Below are 21,069 nucleotides of genomic sequence, written 5' to 3' on the forward strand. Positions count from 1 at the left end.
AACGCGTTCGAACCCAAAACACGGCCGCGGAACCGAACCCAAAACCCGAAAAATTTCAGGCGCTCATCTCTAATATATATATATATATATATATATATATATATATATATATATATATATATATATATATAAATAAAATTAAAATAATTGTTAAGACAAAATAAAATTCTCTGCTACCTAAAGCAGAATAAAATAATCTGTTATCCTGGGAACAGTATTCTAGGCATGTGACTTGCTGTTATTATAATACTTTGAGGGATTAGAAAGAGAATTACAAGTTGGCAATTCGGTTGTACGGAATAAACATTGTTGTGTTCACAAGCAGACAGAAGGATATTGTCCATGTTTAGTTTATTGCCTCACACAAGGTCATGGTTTGGTGAGCATGCTGACTGAAAAGTCAAAGAGGTCTTTATTTCTCTTCCGCACCACACTTAGCTCATCCTCAAGTTCTGTTGTCCGAGAGCGAAGCTGATCTACGAGTACTGTAAGGTTCTGAGAGAAATACAGAAAAAGAATATATATATATATATATATATATATATATATATATATATACTTAGCTCAAAGCAATACATACCTTACTCATGAGCATGCACACACAAAAAAAAAAAACTAACTGCTCGACAATTTAGCACTCACCTTGCCCTCAGTTTCACCAAGCAGATTGTGCAGCTGTTTCGCTCGTTGCAAGTAAGTGTCCTCAGTCCCCTGAAAGCAAAAACGCGGCTAAGAGTTCAGAAATCACTAGGAAAATATGGAGTAATACAGGATTAGGATACCTACCGGTAAATCCTTTTCTCCTAGTCCGTAGAGGATGCTGGGGACGACATCAAGACCATGGGATATAGACAGGATCCGCGGGAGACATGGGCACTCAAGACTTTTCATTGGGTGTGAACTGGCTCCTCCCTCTATGACCCTCCGCCAGACCTCACTTGTAGGAACTGTGCCCAGGGAGACTGACATTTCAAGGAAAAGATTTACTTCAACTAGTGGTGAGATATCTACCAACCCTCAACCATGCCGCTCACATGGCATTCAACATAACACACGCCAACAGGCATGAACCAATTACAGCAACATGCTGAAAACTAAGAAAACACAACTTGTGTAACTCTAATAACTAAACTGCAGGTAAAGTACGCATTGGGACGGGCGCCCAGCATCCTCTACGGACTAGGAGAAAAGGATTTACCGGTAGGTATCAAAATCCTGTTTTCTCATACGTCCTAGAGGATGCTGGGGACGACATCAAGACCATGGTGTCTATACCAAAGCTCCAGTACGGGCGGGAGAGTGCGGATGACCCTGCACCACCGATTGACCAAACTTTAGGTCCTCATCGGCTAAGGTGTCAAACTTGTAGAACTTAGCAAATGTGTTTGACCCTGACCAAGTAGCTGCTCGGCAAAGTCTTGTTGTGAGCATACAGGACAAACAGCCTCTGTTTTCCGTATACGAGCCATTATAGCAACATAGATTTTCAAAGGTCTAACCACATCTAGAGATTTTGAATCTGTGAATGTGTCAGTAACTACCGGCACTACAATAGGTTGGTTTATATGGAAAGATGAAATCACCTTCGGAAGAAAATGTTGTTGAGTCCTCAACTCTGCCCTATCTTCATGGAAGAACAGGTAAGGGGTCTTGTGAGACAAGGCCCCCAATTCAGACACCCGTCTTGCAGATGCCAAAGCATCACCACTTTCCAAGTGAGAAACTTCAACTCTATCTTTTGTAGAGGCTCAAACCAATCCGATTGAAGGAACTGCAATACCACGTTAAGGTCCCATGGTGCCACTGGAGGCACGAATGGAGGCTGGATGTGCAGAACCCCTTTCACGAAAGTCTGAACCTCTGGAAAAGAGGCCAATTGTTTTTGGAAAAACACTGACAAGGCCGAAATCTGAACCTTGATTGATCCCAATCGGAGGCCCGCCTCCACACCATCCTGCAAAAAATGGAGGAAACGCCCTAAGTGAAATTCTTCCGTAGGAGCTTTCTTGGATTCACACCAAGACACATATTTTCTCCAAATACGGTGGTAATGTTTCAACGTTACTCCCTTTCTGGCCTGAATAAGGGTGGGGATGACTTCCTTGGGAATACCCTTCCTGGCTAGGATACGGTGCTCAACAGCCATGCCGTCAAACGTGCCCGCGGTAAGTCTTGGTACACGCACGGCCCCTGCTGCAGCAGGTCCTCTCGAGGAGGAAGAGGCCGAGGATCCTCTATGAGCAACTGCTGAAGATCTGGGTACCAAGCCCTCCTTGGCCAGTCTGGGGCAATGAAGATTGCTTGAACCCTTGTTCTTATGATCCTGAGTACCTTTGGGATCAGCGGAAGTGGAGGGAAAACCCACTGGGTCACTAGCGCATCCACTGCTACTGCTTGAGGGTCTCTCGACCTGGAACAGTATCTCTGAAGCTTCTTGTTGAGGCGAGACGCCATCATGTCTACTTGAGGAACTCCCCAAAGACTTGTCACCTCTGTGAAGACTTCTTGGTGGAGGCCCCACTCTCCTGGATGGAGATCATGTCTGCTGAGGAAGTCTGCTTCCCAGTTGTCTACTCCCGAAATGAATATTGCCGGCAGAGCCTGTAGATGTTTTTCTGCCCAGCTGAGGATCTTTGTCGCCTCTGCCATTGCCGCTCTGCTTTTCGTTCCGCCCTGCCTGTTTATGTACGCGACTGCTGTTACATTGTCCGCCTGGATCTGTACGGGACGGTTTTGAAGATGTACCGCTTGTTGAAGGCTGTTGTAAATGGCTCTTCGCTCCAGTATGTTTATGTGAAGGCAGGCTTCCTGATGTGACCAACGTCCTTGGAAGTTTTCTCCCTGAAAGACTGCTCCCCAGCCTCGGAGACTCGCATCCGTGGTTACCAGGACCCAGTCTTGGATCCCGAACCTGCGTCCCTCTAGTAGGTGAGAGCTGTGTAACCACCACAGGAGCAAAATCCTGGTTCTTGACGACAGGATTATCTTTCGGTGCATGTGTAGGTGTGACCCCGACCACTTGTCCAACAGGTCCCAAACTGAATACTCTGGCATGGAACCTGCCAAACTGTATGGCCTCATAGGCCGCCACCATTTTCCCCAACAACCGAATGCACTGATGGATAGACACACTCGATGGTTTCGATATCTGTTTTACCATTTTCTGGATTTCCAGAGCCTTTTCCACCGGAAGACATACTCTCTGAACGTCTATGTCCAGAATCATCCCGAGGAAAGACAACCCTGTTGTCGGTTCCAATTGTGACTTTGGGTAATTTATGATCCACCCGTGTTGTTGGAGTATTGACAGAGAGAGTGATATGTTTTGTAACAACTGCTCACTGGATCTCGCCTTTATCAGGACATCGTCCAGATAAGGAATTATATTTACTCCTTTCTGACGAAGGAGGACCATCATCTCCGCCATCACCTTGGTGAATACCCTCGGCGCTGTGGAGAGGCCAAAGAATAACATCTGGAATTGGTAATAGCAATCCTGAACGACGAATCTCAGATAAGCCTGGTGAGGAGGATAAATGGGACCATGCAGGTAAGCATCCTTTATGTCCACCGACACCAAGTAGTCCCCCTCCTCCAGACTGGTAATCACCGCTCCAAGTGATTCCATCTTGAACTTAAACCTTTTCAGATAGCAATTCAGATCCTTTAGATTTAGGATCGGTCTGACCGAGCCGTGCGGCTTCGGAACAACAAAGAGGCTTGAATAAAAACCCCGCCCTTGTTGTGACAACAGTACCAGGACTATGACCTGGTGTTGACATAATTTTTGGATTGCCGCCGTTACTGCTTCTCTTTCTGGCGGAGAAACTGGCAAGGTCGATTTGAAAAATCGGCATGGGGGAACATCTTGAAACTCCAGTTTGTATCCCTGGGATACTATTTGCAACACCCAGGGATCCAGGCCAGACAGAATCCAACCTTGGCTGAATAGTTTGAGACGTGCCCCCACCCGAGCGGCCTCCCGCAAGGGAGCTCCAGCGTCAAGCTGAGGATTTGGCAGAAGTAGGGGTAGACTTCTGCTCTTGGGAACCTGGAGCCGCTGTGGGCTTCTTTACCCTTCCCCTTCCTGCAAAGAAGGGGGAACCTCTCGTCTTTGTATTTATTGGGCCGAAAGGACTGCATTTGCGGGTGATAGGTCTTTTTTGCCGGTGCAGGCGCAGAGGGCAAAAATGTCGACTTACCTGCGGTAGCCGCCGAGACTAACGTATCCAGGCCATCGCCAAATAAGACCTCACCTTTATATGGGAGAGCCTCCATATTTCTTTTGGAATCTGCATCCGCGTTCCACTGGCGAATCCACAGCGCCCGCCTAGCCGATACTGCCACGGTAGCGGCTTGTGAATCCAATATCCTTCATTGCTTCCAGCATGTAGGCGGCAGCGTCCTTAATATTCCCTAACTTAAGGAGTATCTCATCTTTATCAATCATGTCAATTTATGATGACACGCTTTCTGACCATTTTTCAATAGTGCGACTCACCCATGCGCAGGCAATAGTGGGCCTGAGCAGTGTACCATTGGTAACAAATGGATTTCAACGTCGTTTCCATTTTGCGGTCTGACGGCTCTTTAAGAGAAGCCGTGCCAGGAGCAGGGAGAATTACCTTTTTTGTCAACTTGGAAAGTGCACTGGGGGTGATTCCCATTTTTTTCTGTCCTCAGCAGGGAAAGGCTGAATCCTTTTGGGAATACGAAATTTCTTATCAGGATTCACCCACATCCCTTCAAAGAGAGCATTTAGTTTGTGTGAAGGAGGGAACGTGACTTTGGATTTCTTTTCCTTACATAAATAAGCCTTCTCCTGAGGTACTGGAGTGGTTTCTGTAACCTCCAACACGTCCCTTATAGCCACAATCATATATTGTATACTTTTTGCCAATTTATGATCTCTCTCTCTGGAGTCACTATCGTCGACACAAGAATCAGAGTCTGTGTCGGTATCAGTGTTTACAACATTCGCAAACGGTCTCTTATGTGACCCAGAGGGGCCGCCCGCATAAGGAATAAACAGCATCCTGAAAAATCACATCTGCCACAGATTTTCTCCAGCATGCAGCCTTAGATTCAGACTTGTCTAATCTTCGGTTAATCAGATGCATACTGTCACGTATCTCTTTCACCCATGCAGGCTCTTGGTGACTGTGTCCCTAATATGGCTTCCTCTGGGGAGGAACTCCCTGCCTCACACGTGTACAGCACACTCAGACACACTGGGACTTATTTGGGGACAGACCCACAGTAAAATCTGTCAGAGGGACACAGGATAGGAGCAGCCAGTTCACAATCCCAGCACCAGTAGTGCCTGTGTACACAGTATGCCAACAGCCAAATAGCGCTTTTAAACAGTAATTACACTATTAAAATGCACCACAATCGCTTTGTGCCCCCCCTTAATAGCACCCTGTACTTGTCAGAAGTGGAGGTGAGGACCAGCGTGTTCTCTGCAGCCTGAGGAGAGAGAGAAAATGGCGCTGAGCAGTGTGCTGGCTGCCTAAGAAGCTCCGCCCCCGCAATGGCACGTCCTTACACTCAGCATACATAATATTTATACTGGCGGGGGTAGGGCTGTGCCAGCTGCATCTTATGCCCCCTTTTAGCCAGTTTGAGGTATATTTCTTGCTGCTCAGGGCGCCCCCTGCGCCCTGCAGTGCCTGTGTGTGGGGGCAGCAATGGCGCGCTGCGCTCCCGCCAGTCGTGCCGCACCTCAGCCGTCACTTAATAGAAGATCATTCTTCTCATACTCACCTGTCTTCTGGCTCTGTGAGGGGGGTGACGGCGTGCTGTGGGAGTGAGCATCTAGACACGGCTAGCGTTCAGTTCCCTTCAGGAGCTAATGGTGTCCTGTCAGCCAGAAGCAGAGCCATGAAACTCTTTAGGAAGTTGGTTCCTACTTCTGCCCCCTCAGTCTCACGAAGCAGGGAGTCTGATGCCAGCAGATCTCCCTGAAAATAAAAAACCTAACATAAGTCTTTTCAGAGAAACTCAGTAGAGCTTCTTAGAGTGCATCCAGTCTGCCTGGGCACATTTCTAAAACGGAGGTCTGGAGGAGGGGCATAGAGGGAGGAGCCAGTTCACACCCAATGAAAAGTCTTTAGAGTGCCCATGTCTCCCGTCTATACCCCATGGTCTTGATGTCGTCCCCTGCATCCTCTAGGACGTATGAGAAATACAGTTCAGCTATAAAGGCAGTCTTGTCTGGGGTGCACTGTGCATATGTAATGGGGTATTGCTTTTAAACTATAAAGTAATTTCTTAATAGAGAATGGGAATTAGGGGGTCATTCAGATCTGATCGCTGCGGTGCGTTTTCGCACAGCATGCGTTCATAGCCGAACTGCGCATGTGGCACACGGCTGCAACGGGCATCGGCGCGCTGCAACGGGATGGTGCAAAGAATCCATTCGCAAGGAGATTGACAGGACGAGGCCGTTTGTGGGTGGCAACTGGCCATTCTCAGGGAGTGTCTGGAAAAATGCAGGCAGGATCAAGCGTTTTCACGGAGGGTGCCTGATGTCAAATCCGGTCTCAATCAGCCTGATGTGATCGCAGCGGCTGAGTAAGTCCTGGGCTGCACAGAGACTGCACAAAATCAGTTTGTGCAGCTCTGCTACACATGCGATCACACACTTGCACAGCGAAAAATCACTCCCCCTATAGGCGGCGACTATCTGATCGCAGGACTGCAAAAATCGCTGCCTAGTGATCAGATCTGAATGTCCCCATAGTGCACATTAAAATTGCGATTGATGTAGTAATGCCACTTCAGGTATAGATCCACTGACTCTGCGCTAGTAATCACCTTTTTCCCTGTAAAGTATTTATAGCATTTATTGGAGGGGGAATTTAATTGTTTTGTGAGGGCCCATTAGAGCAATTCAACTGCCCCCACTCCTTGGGTGAGAGTGTTCTAAAGTACTACTTTTGGTGCCCAAAGTGCCAATTTATTGTAAATTTCATCTCGCCACCTCAGGGGACTGCGAACTGAAATGTGTCCCCGCAGTTATTTTCCCCCGAATGGACCAACAATTGAACTGCTCCGTTCAGCGCCATATAGTGGTAGCCCCAGGGTGAAACAATTGAAACACCCTTGTTGTATCCTAAGGCTCCAAGATAACATTATTGCACAAATTTCTTAAAATATAACAATAAGCTAGTCAATGAAAAACTAAGCTTACATTAGTCAAACATTTTGCATTTTTATTAATAGTATTCGTGGCTCAATGCAAGCCCCTCTTTATACTTACATGTTGGGGTTTCCCGGGCCGCAAAATGATACCGTCACTCTCAGGACCCTCACAGCCCTCAGCACCCTGAAAGTGCTTGCTAAAGCGAGGGAGGGGAAAGCTTGGCTTACTATCTGCTCGCAACATGTTGCCTGGTGTAGGTATAATAAAGGCATTTGTCACTGGACCTAGAAAGGCAAACAAAACCTTAGTAATAATCATGAAGTTCAGTATTGCTGGATCTTTACCCAGAGGCCAAACATGACCCTACCTCTGTGGTTGACTGTACGTAGGCATTGCTTGCTCTGGATGTCCCATACACACACGGTTTCATCATGAGATCCTGATATTAGCATACTCCCATCCAGTGACACAGATAGACATGTCACTTGGTCTCTGAAATGAAAGAACGATAAAGGGTGATTTGAAGCAAGTAAATGATTATTTTTGCAGTAGGGGGTACAGAACAACCTTCTGCCTGCATACTTGGAATACGATAGAACTGTAATGCTGCACCACTGCACCGAGTCTTTCAAACACTACCTTAAGCAGACTGTGTGGATACCGAAGCACTATAAATTAAATTTGATTGTAACAAAAATAGGATTTTGGTACTTACCAGGTAAATCCTTTTCTTTGAATCCATAGGGGGCACTGGAGTACTCTTGGGATATGGACGGTGTTAGCAAGGACAGGCACTGGATATTTAAATTTCAGTAACTCTCCTCCCTTCCATACTCCCAGAATACCTCAGTGTTTTTTCCTGAGGCGAACAGGAGCGATAGAGAGGATGAACAATGGAGAATTACCTATAACATTATAACATAACGGACAACAATAAAGTTGACACATAACGTAACTGACAACTAAACAGTTGACACCATAACCGATAAATCGGTGAGAATGTGTTACCATAAGATCCACTGAACTTACCACAAACAAGGTAAAACTGCTCTGGGTGGGCATCCAGTGCCCCCTATGGATTCAAAGAAAAGGATTTACCTGGTAAGTACCAAAATCCTATTTTCTTTTTCATCCACTAGGGGTCACTGGAGTACTCTTGGGACGTACCGAAGCTTCCCTCGTGGGCGGGAGAGCTGTTTGGCACCTGTAACACTAGGCGGCCAAAGCTAGGCGCTGATGCCGCAAACGAATGAAACTGGTAAAAGCGCACAAACGTGTGCACTGATGACCAAGTAGCCGCACAGCAAAGCTGCGTCGTAGAAGCTCCACGACCAGCTGCCCATGAAGTTCCCACAGAACGTGTGGAATGAGCTGTTACTGATGTAGGCGGCTATAACCTAGAATGAAGGCAAGCCTGACGTATGGTCAGTTTAATCCATCTGGATAAGGTTTGCATAGAAGCTGGCCAACCCATCTTGGCAGCCTCATAGAGAACAAACAACGTATCCTCTTACGAACTGTAGACGTTCGGGATACATAAACGCGTAGTGCGCGTACCACATCCAAAGTTACAGAATCTTCTGTTAACACAGGAACTACTATTGGTTGATTGATGTGAAAAGATGACACTACCTTTGGCAAGAAAGCGGGATTCGTCCGAAGTTCCGCTCTGTCATCATGAAACACCAACTACGGTGGCTTGCATGACAAGGCACCCAAATCTGAAACACGCCTTGCCGAAGCCAAGGCTAGGAGAAAAATTGTTTCCCAAGTGAGAAACTTAATAACTTGTTGTAAGGGTTCAAAATATGAAGACTGTAAAAAAAAAAACCTAAACCAGATTCAAGTCCCATGGCGCTGTAGGTGGAATGAATGGAGGCTGTACTCTGAGGACACCTTGCAGAAAAGTGTGTACCGACGGCAATAGAGCCAATTGTCTTTGAAAGTAAATTGACAAAGCAGATACCTGCACCTTTAGTGTATATAAACGCAGTCCTCCATCTAACCCTGTCTGTAGAAATAACAAAAGTCGGGATAACTTGAAATATGATGTCGGAAACTTACGAGTTTCACACCAACCTATATAGGCACGCCAAATTCTGTAATAATAAGCTGCCGTAACTGGCTTCCTAGCACATAACATGGTTGGTATAACCGATTCTGGAATGCCCTCTCTTCTTAAGAGGGCGGTCTCAACAGCCACCCCGTCAAACGCAGCCGCGCTAAATCGGGGTAAAGGAACGGACCCTGTTTTAATAGGTCCGGACGTAGCGGGAGCGGCCAAGGATCGTCTGCGAGAAGTCCGCGGAGATCCGAGAACCAAGCTCTCCGAGGCCAATGAGGCGCCACTAGTATGACTGTGGCGGACTCTCTTTTGATCCGTTGTAGCAACAGAGGGAGCAGCGGAAACGGTGGAAACAGATACACTAGACTGTATGGCCACGCGATTGTGAGAGCATCCATAGCCACTGCCTTTGGATCTCGCGTTCTGGACACATACTGGGGTAATAGGTGATTGTGGAGAGATGCCATCAGGTCCACTTGAGGGTAACCCCACATCTGGACCAACATGTGAAACACTTCTGGATTTAATGACCATTCTCCTGGATGAAAATCCCGACGGCTTAGATAATCCGCCTTCCAGTCGTCCACTCCCGGAATGAACACTGCCGACAATATCACTTGGTGATGCTCGGCCCAATTGAGGATTCAAGCTACTTCCCGCATGGCCATGCGGCTTCTCGTTCCTCCTTGTTTGTTGATCTATGCGACCGCCGTCGCGTTGTCTGACTGCACTTGGGCAGACTGAGACCGAAGCATGTGCACTGCTTGTCGTAGCGCATTGTAAATTACCTGGAGTTCCAGGACATTTAGAGACAGCAATCTTTTGTGATCTGCCCAGAGACCCTGGAGCTGACAACTTTGAACCACAGCTCCACAACCTCTGAGACTCGCGTCCGTCGTTAGAATTATCCAATTCCAGACGCCGGACCGTTTTCCTGCAGTTAGCGTGTGTACTTTGAGCCACCAGAGTAGAGATACTCTGGCCCGTGGAGACAACATCACCATCTGGTGAATCTGCCGATGTGAGGCCGACCACTGTGCGAGCACATCCAGGTGAAAAGGACGCGAGTGAAATCTTCCGAACTGAAGCGCTTCGAAAGCTGCCACCATATTTCCTAACAATCGAATGCACAAATGTACAGAGACTGTGCGTGGCTTGAGCACTAATTGTACCAGATGACGAACACTCTGTACTTTCTGTTCTGGTAGGTAAATTATGTTGGAGGATCATCTGTTGAGACAGAGTTTGATGAGTAGATGGTCCAAGTATGGAACTATTATCACTCCCAGGGATTTGAGAGGAGCTATCATCACAGACATCAGTTTGGGGACTACCCGAGGCGCTGACGAGAGGCCAAACGGTAGAGTCTGAAACTGGTAATGGTTTCGCTGTAGCGCAAACGCAAGAACCTCTGATGAAGTGGCCATATTGTAATCCTGTAGCTCTAAACCTGCAATTACTGACAGCAGGGATTCCATCTTGAATCTGTAGTAAGTGACGTACTGACTGAGACCCTTTAAGTTCAATATTGGTCTGACCGAGCCATCCGGCTTTGGTCCTACAAAAAACTGGCATAATAACCCTGACCTTGTTAGTGAACAGGAACTGGAAACAAACTGCTGAATCTAGCAGAGACTGAATTGCGATTTCCAGAACTCAGACATGGGCTGGGAGCACGTCATGCCCCAGGCTTCTTGGTGGCCCTAGCGTTGTAAACCACGTCCTCTACCACATCTACTAGGTGTGGTTGTTCCTCTACCACGGCCTCGAAAAGGCCTAATTTAGAATTAAACAACTTCTTGCCAGCGGAAGGTAATGCTTTCAGAGAGCCCGTCGTGCCGAAACTAGTGACGCTGAAAAGCGAGAACTGACCTGACAGACGTCCGTAGAAGCTGTACATAAATACTCAGCAGCTTCACCGATGTGATCAGCAAGAAGTATAAGGTGGTCGACTTGCAGGCGGATCTGAGTTGTGTTATCAATATAATCACCGCCTTATGTACCCAAATTCCAACCAAACCAGGTCTAAGCAGCACCCCTGCTGCTGTATACATGGACTTTTAGCTTACGCTCTGACGGATCTTGAAGCGTAGTAGCAGTTGGTACTGGAATGGTTAATTTTTTTGTAAGTTTTGACACAGACGAATCCACCATTGGCGGATTCTCCTATGTAGATGTCACAACTGTGGAAACGGTTAACTAGACTTAAACCGGCGAGGTATAGAAACCCGTTTATGCGGATTCTGCCATGCCTCTATTAACAGTCTGAAAACACACTAAAGATCTCTGTCGTTTAGTAAATACCACCTTATTATTTGTCAGCGGTTCTTCAGTGTCTGTAAAAATCAGAGACTGACGTACCACCCTGATATTATCAATGCCGGCTGTCAATATCCTCAATATCTGACTGCTGGTCCAATTCACCTTCCTCATGCTCATCCTGCGCAGTCGCCAGGATGCTATATAGCAGAAACTGGGAAAGTATAAGCAAATGAGAACTATCTTTGTGACCCGAACTAGACTGGGATCTGTGCAAAGACGGAGACCTATTCTGAGACCCTCTGGTATCTCTTGTGGTCTCCCCGAGCCTCAATTCTTGCCGTGTGTCTCTCGTCGAGCAGCGCCCATCTTGTGAGGCAACACACACTGACAGACATTGCAGTTACACTGCATCTTTGTTTTTGCTGGAGCCTTATGCATTATGTTGTACGGCTGAAGGCAGTGCATGTGGCCAGACTATAGGAAAACTGATCCAAAAGTCCTACCAACACCCCTACGCCATCCGGTGGAGTATTGTTGTAGGATAGCCCTTTCTGGAAGAAGAAACAGGAAGTATGGTTAAAATGGCTTCCAGCCATGTGCTTACATTCTATAACATAGCATACTAGGTTATAAAGACGTGCCCTTAAAACCATGCCCTTAACACTCAATCTAATGCAGCCTCTCTCAATATAAAGCAGCCTTAATATAAAGCAGCAGCCTCTCTCAATATAATGCAGCAGCCTCTCTCAATATAATGCAGCAGCCTCTCTCAATATAATGCAGCAGCCTCTCTCAATATAATGCAGCCTCTCTCAATATAATGCAGCATTTCTCAACATAAAGCAGCATTTCACAATAGAATGCAGCCTCTCTCAATAAAAGCACATATTTAATAACTTATAATCTAGGCTTAACAGCCTGTCTAGTACTGCTGCTGTGGGCATTATTTCCCCCCCCCCCTTCAGCTGCGCTGCACGTAAAGGGGACAGACCGCGGCAGCCCTGAGCGCTGTCCGCGGTCTGAGTGAGGGCTGAGCCGCCGCAACTCACACCCCCAGCGTGAGCTCCCGTACTGTGTAACGGGCGCTCTGTAATATTGGGGAGCGGTGTGGAGCGTATTAGCGGGCGGCGGCAACAGGTATCATCTCGCTGGCTCCCCTATGCGCAGGATTCTAACACTGGCCGGCGAGTCGGGAGCGGCGGCTAGAGCGGGCGCAAGGGAGCCTGTGACAAGTGGCAGGCAGCAGGGGATTAGTGGCCGGCGGCGGGCAACAGCTATGGCGGCGCGCAGTCCCCACACACAGCGGGGCGGCAGCGTGAGCTGACCGCCCCGGTCATTAATACCTGCGATCCTGTTTTGTGATGGGCTTTTGTAGCTGACCTGTGCTCTTGGGCTCTGACGGGGCTTCTCCAGCAAGCTCCGTCCAGTCCTTTCTGCAGCCTCAGCTGAAGTTAGCTGAGCTGCTTGTGGCTGTGAGGGGGCTCCTATTGTGAGGCCCGACACGCCAAGAGCTGCACACAGCAGCTTCTGTAATCCCGGACCTATAGCTTTTGTGTAAACTGGAAGGGATTATAATCAGAAAAAAGTATAAAAAATAAAATATCTAAAAGTAAAATATGTCCCCCCCTGGAGGTCCACACTTTGTGCTCCTATCCATGTGAGCACCGAAAAAACACTGAGGTATTCTGGGAGTATTGAAGGAAGGAGAGTTACTGAAATTTAAATATTCAGTGCCTGTCCTTGCTAACATCGTCCATATCCCAAGAGTACTCCAGTGACCCCTAGTGGATGAAAAAGAAACTACAAATATTCCACCCACCGATATTTTGAAACAGAGAACACCCAAATGACAGTACATACTTCACACATACCCCTTTCAAACATGCTTCAAAATCCCCGTAATTTCCCCGCAGCCTAAACGGGTTGCAGTTAATTTAAATCGGCAGTCAGGATCCTGGGGGTCAGGATACCAACGTCGGAAACCCTACTGCTGACAATACCGACAGCCGGAATCCCGGCTCAAAGGAAGCTATTCCCACTCGTAGGTGTCCACGACACCCATAGAGTGGGAATAGAACCTGTGGCATGCGCAGCGTGCCAAAGAGCCCACAGCATGGCTAGCGCAACGAGCCCACAAGGGGACTCTCTGCGCTCGGTCCACTGAAGGCATACTGACGGCTGGGATGCAGTTGTTGGTATACAGACGGCTGGAATCCCGACTGTCGTTAAATCATACTGGACCCACCTAAATGACCCGGGTCTACTGGTAGTGTGAAAGCTATTGACCCGGGTTGGGAGTCCCGGGTCCATGACCCTGTTACTTGGGTTATTCCCGGGTCTGTGCAGGGTGGACCTGGGTTTCTGCAGTATGAAAACACTAGACCCAGGTTTTAAGATATGGGTCTGGGGAAACAGCTCTGATTGGCTGGGCAGCACATCAGTAGCTCCACCTTGCGCAGTCACGGCTTCCAGACTCACAGAATAGCTGTAGGTGTGTGTGTGACAGGGGCAGCGTCCATAAAGTATTTGTGGGTGGCTGGGTGCCGCGTAATTAATACAGTGTGTGACTGCCCGGGGCAGCATCTTTAAGTTATGCTGGTATGTGATGCTGGGTAAACACTAGGATGACTTATTCGACGATTGGTAAGTACATACACACTTATCAATCCCTTGCCTGACGTGCCATGCCTGACGTCACATGGGTGAGCATTTACGCGTGCCCATGCAGTTATGATGTCAGTCACCAAAAGCAGCAATTTGCCTCTGCAGATATATCAGCCATAGACTCTGCTGCAGGGCCAAAACGATATGTCTGTGAACGTCGTCGTTCAAAGTCCTATAGCTGGTACACCCCCGCTGACGCACCCATGATACCCACAATATATATCGGCCAGTGTGTACCCAGCTTTATGACTGTGTTACAGTGGGGATGTTAAAAAATAAAAATAAATAAATACCTTGGTTCAGTGTGAACATTGGTCGACCCTGGAATTTCCTGGGTCTAATGTGTAGTGTGAAAGGGGTTCTCGAGCAAAAACCCGGGTTTTTTTGCAGAGTTGAAAAACCTGGGTCTGAGCTGGGATATGTCTGAAAGTTGTATGTCTGAAAGAGGTATTACGCTCCGTTTAGTCCCACAATTGCCAGGACTATCAGATGGCTGCCAATTAAGGAGGGTACTCAATTAGTGCCATTTCTTCGACCAGTTGAAACACACGGCACTTTTCGCCAGTTTTTAGGTCGTATTTACATTGACCTATTCAATTCCTGTTCCGTTTCTTCGACTGGTCGAAAAATACGGCACTGGCGAAGACCACGTGTATTGTCGAATTCGCTGTTGATACACATGTTTTGGCGAATTTGCAGTGCAATCTTCACCTATGCCAATTTAAAAAAAAAAAAAAGTGAAAATGCCCGCAATCGAACACCCTGTGTTAAATTCGAAAAAAACAACAACCCAGCACTTAATTCAGGCATTCCCAACCACGGTCCTCAAGGCACACCAACAGTGCAGGTTTTAGTGATATCCAGGCTTCAGCACAGATGGTTAAATCAAAATAACTGAGCTACTAATTAAGTCACCTGTGCTGAAGCCTGGATATCACTAAAACCTGCACTGTTGGTGTGCCTCGAGGACTGTGGTTGGGAATGCCTGACTTAATTGAATACCCCCCGGGGGTTGGTGGTTTTTGGGGCTGGCTTATTTTACACTTTCCCAGCGGCTGCCATTGTCTGCAGCCACTGGGCGGGGGGTCCTGCTATGCTAGCTGATCAGATATGATCGGCAACACTGAGGGGAGGGTTCAGGGAGGCAGAGGGACCTTCCGTTTCCTCTGACAACAGCAGCAGCTGAGGTAAGTTTCCCTTCTCTGCTGCTGCTAACACTATTTAGCTGACTGGTCCCATCTGGTGCGACCAGGTCAGATAAAACATTTGCTGGTGTGGTCGCATCCGATGCGACCATGCCAGGCAAGTGGTTAACAGGTACACAGTTTGATTGCTTTTTATTCTACAATGTTGTATTCAGGCAAGTGTGTGCACACATGATCTGCAAATTAATGACAACATCCACGTTTCAGACCGCTATGGTTGTACGACACATGACTAATGATGCTGTTAAAAACCATCAGCAAATCATTGAAGCAAAAAACAATCAGTAGTTTCCATAAAAAAAAGCATAATGAGAGTGAACATACAGTATTGTGCATTGGATCTCACTGGAAATAAGTGCAGTGATCATCGAGCAGGCATGTTGACTGATTGCAAAGTCAGATTATCATTCAAGTGGCAGCGGTGAGAAAGGTAAGAAGTTCATAAATGGGGTACTGTCTGCCTAGAAAAGTCACCAGAGATTTATTTATCTGCACTGAATTGTGGTGTATAGCATATGGTCTACAGTGTAGATCAATCTTCTTGTATTACTTAAAGGTAACTAGACATAATGTGCATTAAACAGCCTAGATTTTTATGGAATGGGCACCTTTATGGTGGAGTTAATATAGGGGGAGGAAGAAAGCTATTCCTGACACATCAAAACTGGGAATACACTGATAAGCACGGACAAGGACAGCGATTTCCTACCTGTGTCCTCTGAACACCTTCTCCTGTTCAGTGTTGAAGGTTTTGTCTCGCTGTACTGGCTGAAAATATAATACAAGATTGTAAAATCTCTCTCTTATATATATATATATATATATATATAAAATAAGAATTTACTCACCGGTAATTCTATTTCTCATAGTCCGTAGTGGATGCTGGGGACTCCGTAAGGACCATGGGGATTAGCGGCTCTGCAGGAGACTGGGCACAACTATAAAGAAAGCTTTTAGACTACTGGTGTGCACTGGCTCCTCCCACTAAGACCCTCCTCCAGACCTCAGTTAGGATACTGTGCCCGGAAGAGCTGACACAATTAGGAAGGATTTTGAATCCCGGGTAAGACTCATACCAGCCACACCAATCACACCGTATAACTCGTGATACAATACCCAGTTAACAGCATGATAACAACTGAGCCTCTCAACAGATAGCTCAACAATAACCCTTTAGTTAAGCAATAACTATATACAAGTATTGCAGACAATCCGCACTTGGGATGGGCGCCCAGCATCCACTACGGACTATGAGAAATAGAATTACCGGTGAGTAAATTCTTATTTTCTCTAACGTCCTAAGTGGATGCTGGGGACTCCGTAAGGACCATGGGGATTATACCAAAGCTCCCAAACGGGCGGGAGAGTGCGGATGACTCTGCAGCACCGAATGAGAGAACTCAAGGTCCTCATCAGCCAGGGTATCAAATTTGTAGAATTTAGCAAACGTGTTTGCCCCTGACCAAGTAGCAGCTCGGCAAAGTTGAAGAGCCGAGACCCCTCGGGCAGCCGCCCAAGAAGAGCCCACTTTCCTCGTGGAATGGGCTATTACTGATTTAGGATGCGGCAGTCCAGCCGCAGAATGTGCAAGCTGAATCGTACTACAGATCCAGCGAGCAATAGTCTGCTTATAAGCAGGAGCACCCAACTTGTTGGGCACATACAGGATAAAAAGCGAGTCAGTCTTCCTGACTCCAGCTGTCCTGGAAACATAAATTTTTAGGGCCCTGACTACATCCAACAACTTGGAAGCCTCCAAGTCATTCGTAGCCGCAGGCACCACGATAGGTTGGTTCAGATGAAGAGCTGATACCACTTTGGGGAGAAACTGGGGACGAGTCCTCAATTCTGCCCTATCCATATGGAAAATCAGATAAGGGCTTTTACATGACAAAGCCGCCAATTCTGAAACACGCCTGGCCGAAGCCAAGGCCAACAACATGACCACTTTCCACGTGAGATATTTTAAATCCACGGTTTTCAGTGGCTCAAACCAATGTGACTTTAGGAAATCCAACACCACGTTGAGATCCCAAGGTGCCACTGGAGGCACAAAAGGGGGCTGTATATGCAGCACTCCCTTAACAAAAGTCTGAACTTCAGGTAGTGAAGCCAATTCTCTCTGGAAGAAAATCGATAGAGCCGAAATCTGGACCTTAATGGAACCCAATTTAAGGCCCATAGTCACCCCTGACTGTAGGAAGTGCAGGAACCGGCCCAGCTGAAATTCTTCCGTTGGGGCCTTCCTGGCCTCACACCACGCAACATATTTTCGCCATATGCGGTGATAATGGTTCGCGGCTACTTCTTTCCTAGCTTTTATCAGCGTAGGGATGACTTCCTCCGGAATGCCCTTTTCCTTCAGGATCCGGTGTTCAACCGCCATGCCGTCAAACGCAGCCGCGGTAAGTCTTGGAACAGACAGGGCCCCTGCTGCAGCAGGTCCTGTCTGAGCGGTAGAGGCCATGGGTCCTCTGACATCATTTCTTGAAGTTCCGGATACCATGCTCTTCTTGGCCAATCCGGAACAATGAGTATAGTTCTTACTCCTCTTCTCCTTATTATCCTCAGTACCTTTGGTATGAGAGGAAGAGGAGGGAACACATAAACCGATCGGTACACCCACGGTGTTACCAGAGCGTCCACAGCTATCGCCTGCGGGTCTCTTGACCTGGCGCAATATTTTTCTAGCTTTTTGTTTAGGCGGGACGCCATCATGTCCACCTGTGGTTTTTCCCACTGGTTTACAATCATTTGAAAGACTTCTGGATGAAGTCCCCACTCTCCCGGGTGGAGGTCGTGCCTGCTGAGGAAGTCTGCTTCCCAGTTGTCCACTCCCGGAATGAACACTGCTGACAGTGCTAACACGTGATTTTCTGCCCATCGGAGAATCCTTGTGGCTTCTGCCATCGCCGTCCTGCTTCTCGTGCCGCCCTGTCGATTTACATGGGCGACTGCCGTGATGTTGTCTGACTGGATCAGTACCGGCTGGTTTTGAAGCAGGGGTTTTGCCTGACTTAGGGCATTGTAAATGGCTCTTAGTTCCAGAATATTTATGTGCAGGGAAGTCTCCTGACTTGACCATAGTCCTTGGAAGTTTCTTCCCTGTGTGACTGCTCCCCAGCCTCGAAGGCTGGCATCCGTGGTCACCAGGACCCAGTCCTGTATGCCGAATCTGCGGCCCTCTTGAAGATGAGCACTCTGCAGCCACCACAGCAGAGACACCCTTGTCCTTGGAGACAGGGTTATCAGACGATGCATCTGAAGATGCGATCCGGACCACTTGTCCAACAGGTCCCACTGAAAGGTTCTTGCATGAAACCTGCCGAATGGAATCGCTTCGTAGGAAGCTACCATTTTTCCCAGGATCCGCGTGCAGTGATGCACCGACACCTGTTTTGGTTTTAGGAGGCCTCTGACTAGAGATGACAGCTCCTTGGCCTTCTCCTCCGGGAGAAACACTTTTCTCTGTTCTGTGTCCAGAACCATCCCTAGGAACAGCAGGCGTGTCGTAGGGACCAGCTGTGACTTTGGAATGTTTAGAATCCAGCCGTGCTGTTGTAGCACTTCCCGAGATAGTGCTACCCCTACCAACAACTGCTCTCTGGACCTCGCCTTTATCAGGAGATCGTCCAAGTACGGGATAATTAAAACTCCCTTCCTTCGAAGGAGTATCATCATTTCCGCCATTACCTTGGTAAAGACCCTCGGAGCCGTGGAGAGACCGAACGGCAACGTCTGGAATTGGTAATGACAATCTTGTACCACAAACCTGAGGTACTCCTGGTGAGAATGGTAAATGGGGACATGTAGGTAAGCATCCTTGATGTCCAGCGATACCATGTAATCTCCCTTGTCCAGGCTTGCAATAACCGCCCTGAGCGATTCCATCTTGAACTTGCATTTTTTGATATATGTGTTCAAGGATTTCAAATTTAAAATGGGTCTCACCGAACCGTCCGGTTTCGGTACCACAAACATTGTGGAATAGTAACCCCTTCCTTGTTGAAGTAGGGGCACCTTTACTATCACTTGTTGTGAATACAGCTTTTGAATTGCCTGTAACACTGCCTCCCTGCCTGAGGGAGTGGTTGGCAAGGCAGATTTGAGGAAACGCGGGGAGGAGACGTCTCGAATTCCAGTTTGTACCCCTGAGATACTATTTGAAGGATCCAGGTATCCACCCGTGAGCGAGCCCACTGATTGCTGGAATGCTTGAGACGGGCCCCCACCGTACCTGGCTCTGCCTGTGGAGCCCCAGCGTCATGCTGTGGACTTAGAGGAAGCGGGGGAGGACTTTTGCTCCTGGGAACTGGCTGTATGCTGCAGCTTTTTCCCTCTACCTCTGCCTCTGGGCAGAAAGGACGCGCCTTTAACCCGCTTGCCCCTATTGGGCCGAAAGGACTGTACCTGATAATACGGTGCTTTCTTTGGTTGTGAGGGAACATGGGGCAAAAATGTAGACTTCCCAGCTGTTGCTGTGGAAACGAGGTCCGAGAGACCATCCCCGAACAATTCCTCACCCTTATAAGGCAGAACTTCCATGTGTCGTTTGGAATCTGCATCACCTGTCCACTGCCGAGTCCATAACCCTCTCCTGGCAGAAATGGACATAGCACTAATTTTGGATGCCAGCCGGCAAATATCCCTCTGTGCATCCCTCATGTATAAAAGTGCGTCTTTTATATGCTCTACGTTCAGCAAAATAGTGTCCCTGTCTAGGGTATCTATATTTTCTGACAGGGAATCTGACCACGCAGCAGCAGCGCTGCACATCCAGGCTGAAGCTATAGCCGGTCTCAGTATCACACCTGTGTGTGTATATATAGATTTCAGGATAGCCTCCTGCTTTCTATCAGCAGATTCCTTCATGGCGGCCGTATCCGGAGACGGTAGTGCCACCTTCTTCGACAAGCGTGTGAGCGCTTTATCCACCCTAGGGGATGTTTCCCAGCGTGACCTATCCTCTGGCGGGAAAGGGTACGCCATTAGTAACCTCTTAGAAATTACCATCTTTTTATCAGGGGAAGCCCACGCTTCTTTACACACTTCGTTTAACTCTTCAGATGGAGGAAAAGCTACTGGTAGTTTTTTCTCTCCAAACATTATACCCTTTTTTGTGGTACCGGGGTTAACATCAGAAATGTGCAACACATTTTTCATTGCCTCAATCATGTAACGTGTGGCCCTACTGGAAGTTACATTAGTCTCTTCGTAGTCGACACTGGAGTCAGTATCCGTGTCGACATCTGTGTCAACCATCTGAGGTAGCGGGCGTTTTAGAGCCCCTGATGGTTTTTGAGACGCCTGGGCAGGCACAGGCTGAGAAGCCGGCTGTCCCACATTAGGTATGTCGTCAAACCTTTTATGTAAGGAGTCGACACTATCACGTAATTCCTTCCACAGCACCATCCACTCAGGTGTCGACCCCGCAGGGGGTGACATCACATTTACAGGCATCTGCTCCGCCTCCACATAAGCCTCCTCATCAAACATGTCGACACAGCCGTACCGACACACCGCAAACACACAGGGAATGCTCTGACAGAGGACAGGACCCCACAAAGCCCTTTGGGGAGACAGAGAGAGAGTATGCCAGCACACACCAGAGCGCTATATAACACTGGGATCCCTTAATCAATGAGTGCTTTCCCTATAGCTGCTTTTTTTTATATATATATATATATATATATATATATATATATATATATATATATATATATATA

General features: G+C 47.6%; 1 protein-coding gene across 1 annotated transcript in view; it reads right to left on the reverse strand.

Moving 5' to 3' along the window:
- Nucleotides 1-334: 334 nt before the first annotated feature.
- The window catches only part of WDR18 (WD repeat domain 18), a 51,388-nt gene continuing 30,653 nt past the window's right edge, over nucleotides 335-21,069 (reverse strand). Inside the window, exons 6-10 of the mRNA XM_063914370.1 lie at nucleotides 16,053-16,111; nucleotides 7,515-7,639; nucleotides 7,265-7,431; nucleotides 643-711; nucleotides 335-495 (exon numbers count right to left, since the gene is read on the reverse strand). Of these exons, the coding sequence (XP_063770440.1) occupies nucleotides 370-495; nucleotides 643-711; nucleotides 7,265-7,431; nucleotides 7,515-7,639; nucleotides 16,053-16,111 (546 nt within the window). The 3' untranslated portion in view covers nucleotides 335-369. The remainder of the gene's footprint in view (nucleotides 496-642; nucleotides 712-7,264; nucleotides 7,432-7,514; nucleotides 7,640-16,052; nucleotides 16,112-21,069) is intronic.

The sequence above is a fragment of the Pseudophryne corroboree genome, chromosome 1 (assembly GCF_028390025.1).
Source record: "Pseudophryne corroboree isolate aPseCor3 chromosome 1, aPseCor3.hap2, whole genome shotgun sequence".
Classification (NCBI taxonomy): Eukaryota; Metazoa; Chordata; class Amphibia; order Anura; family Myobatrachidae; genus Pseudophryne; species Pseudophryne corroboree.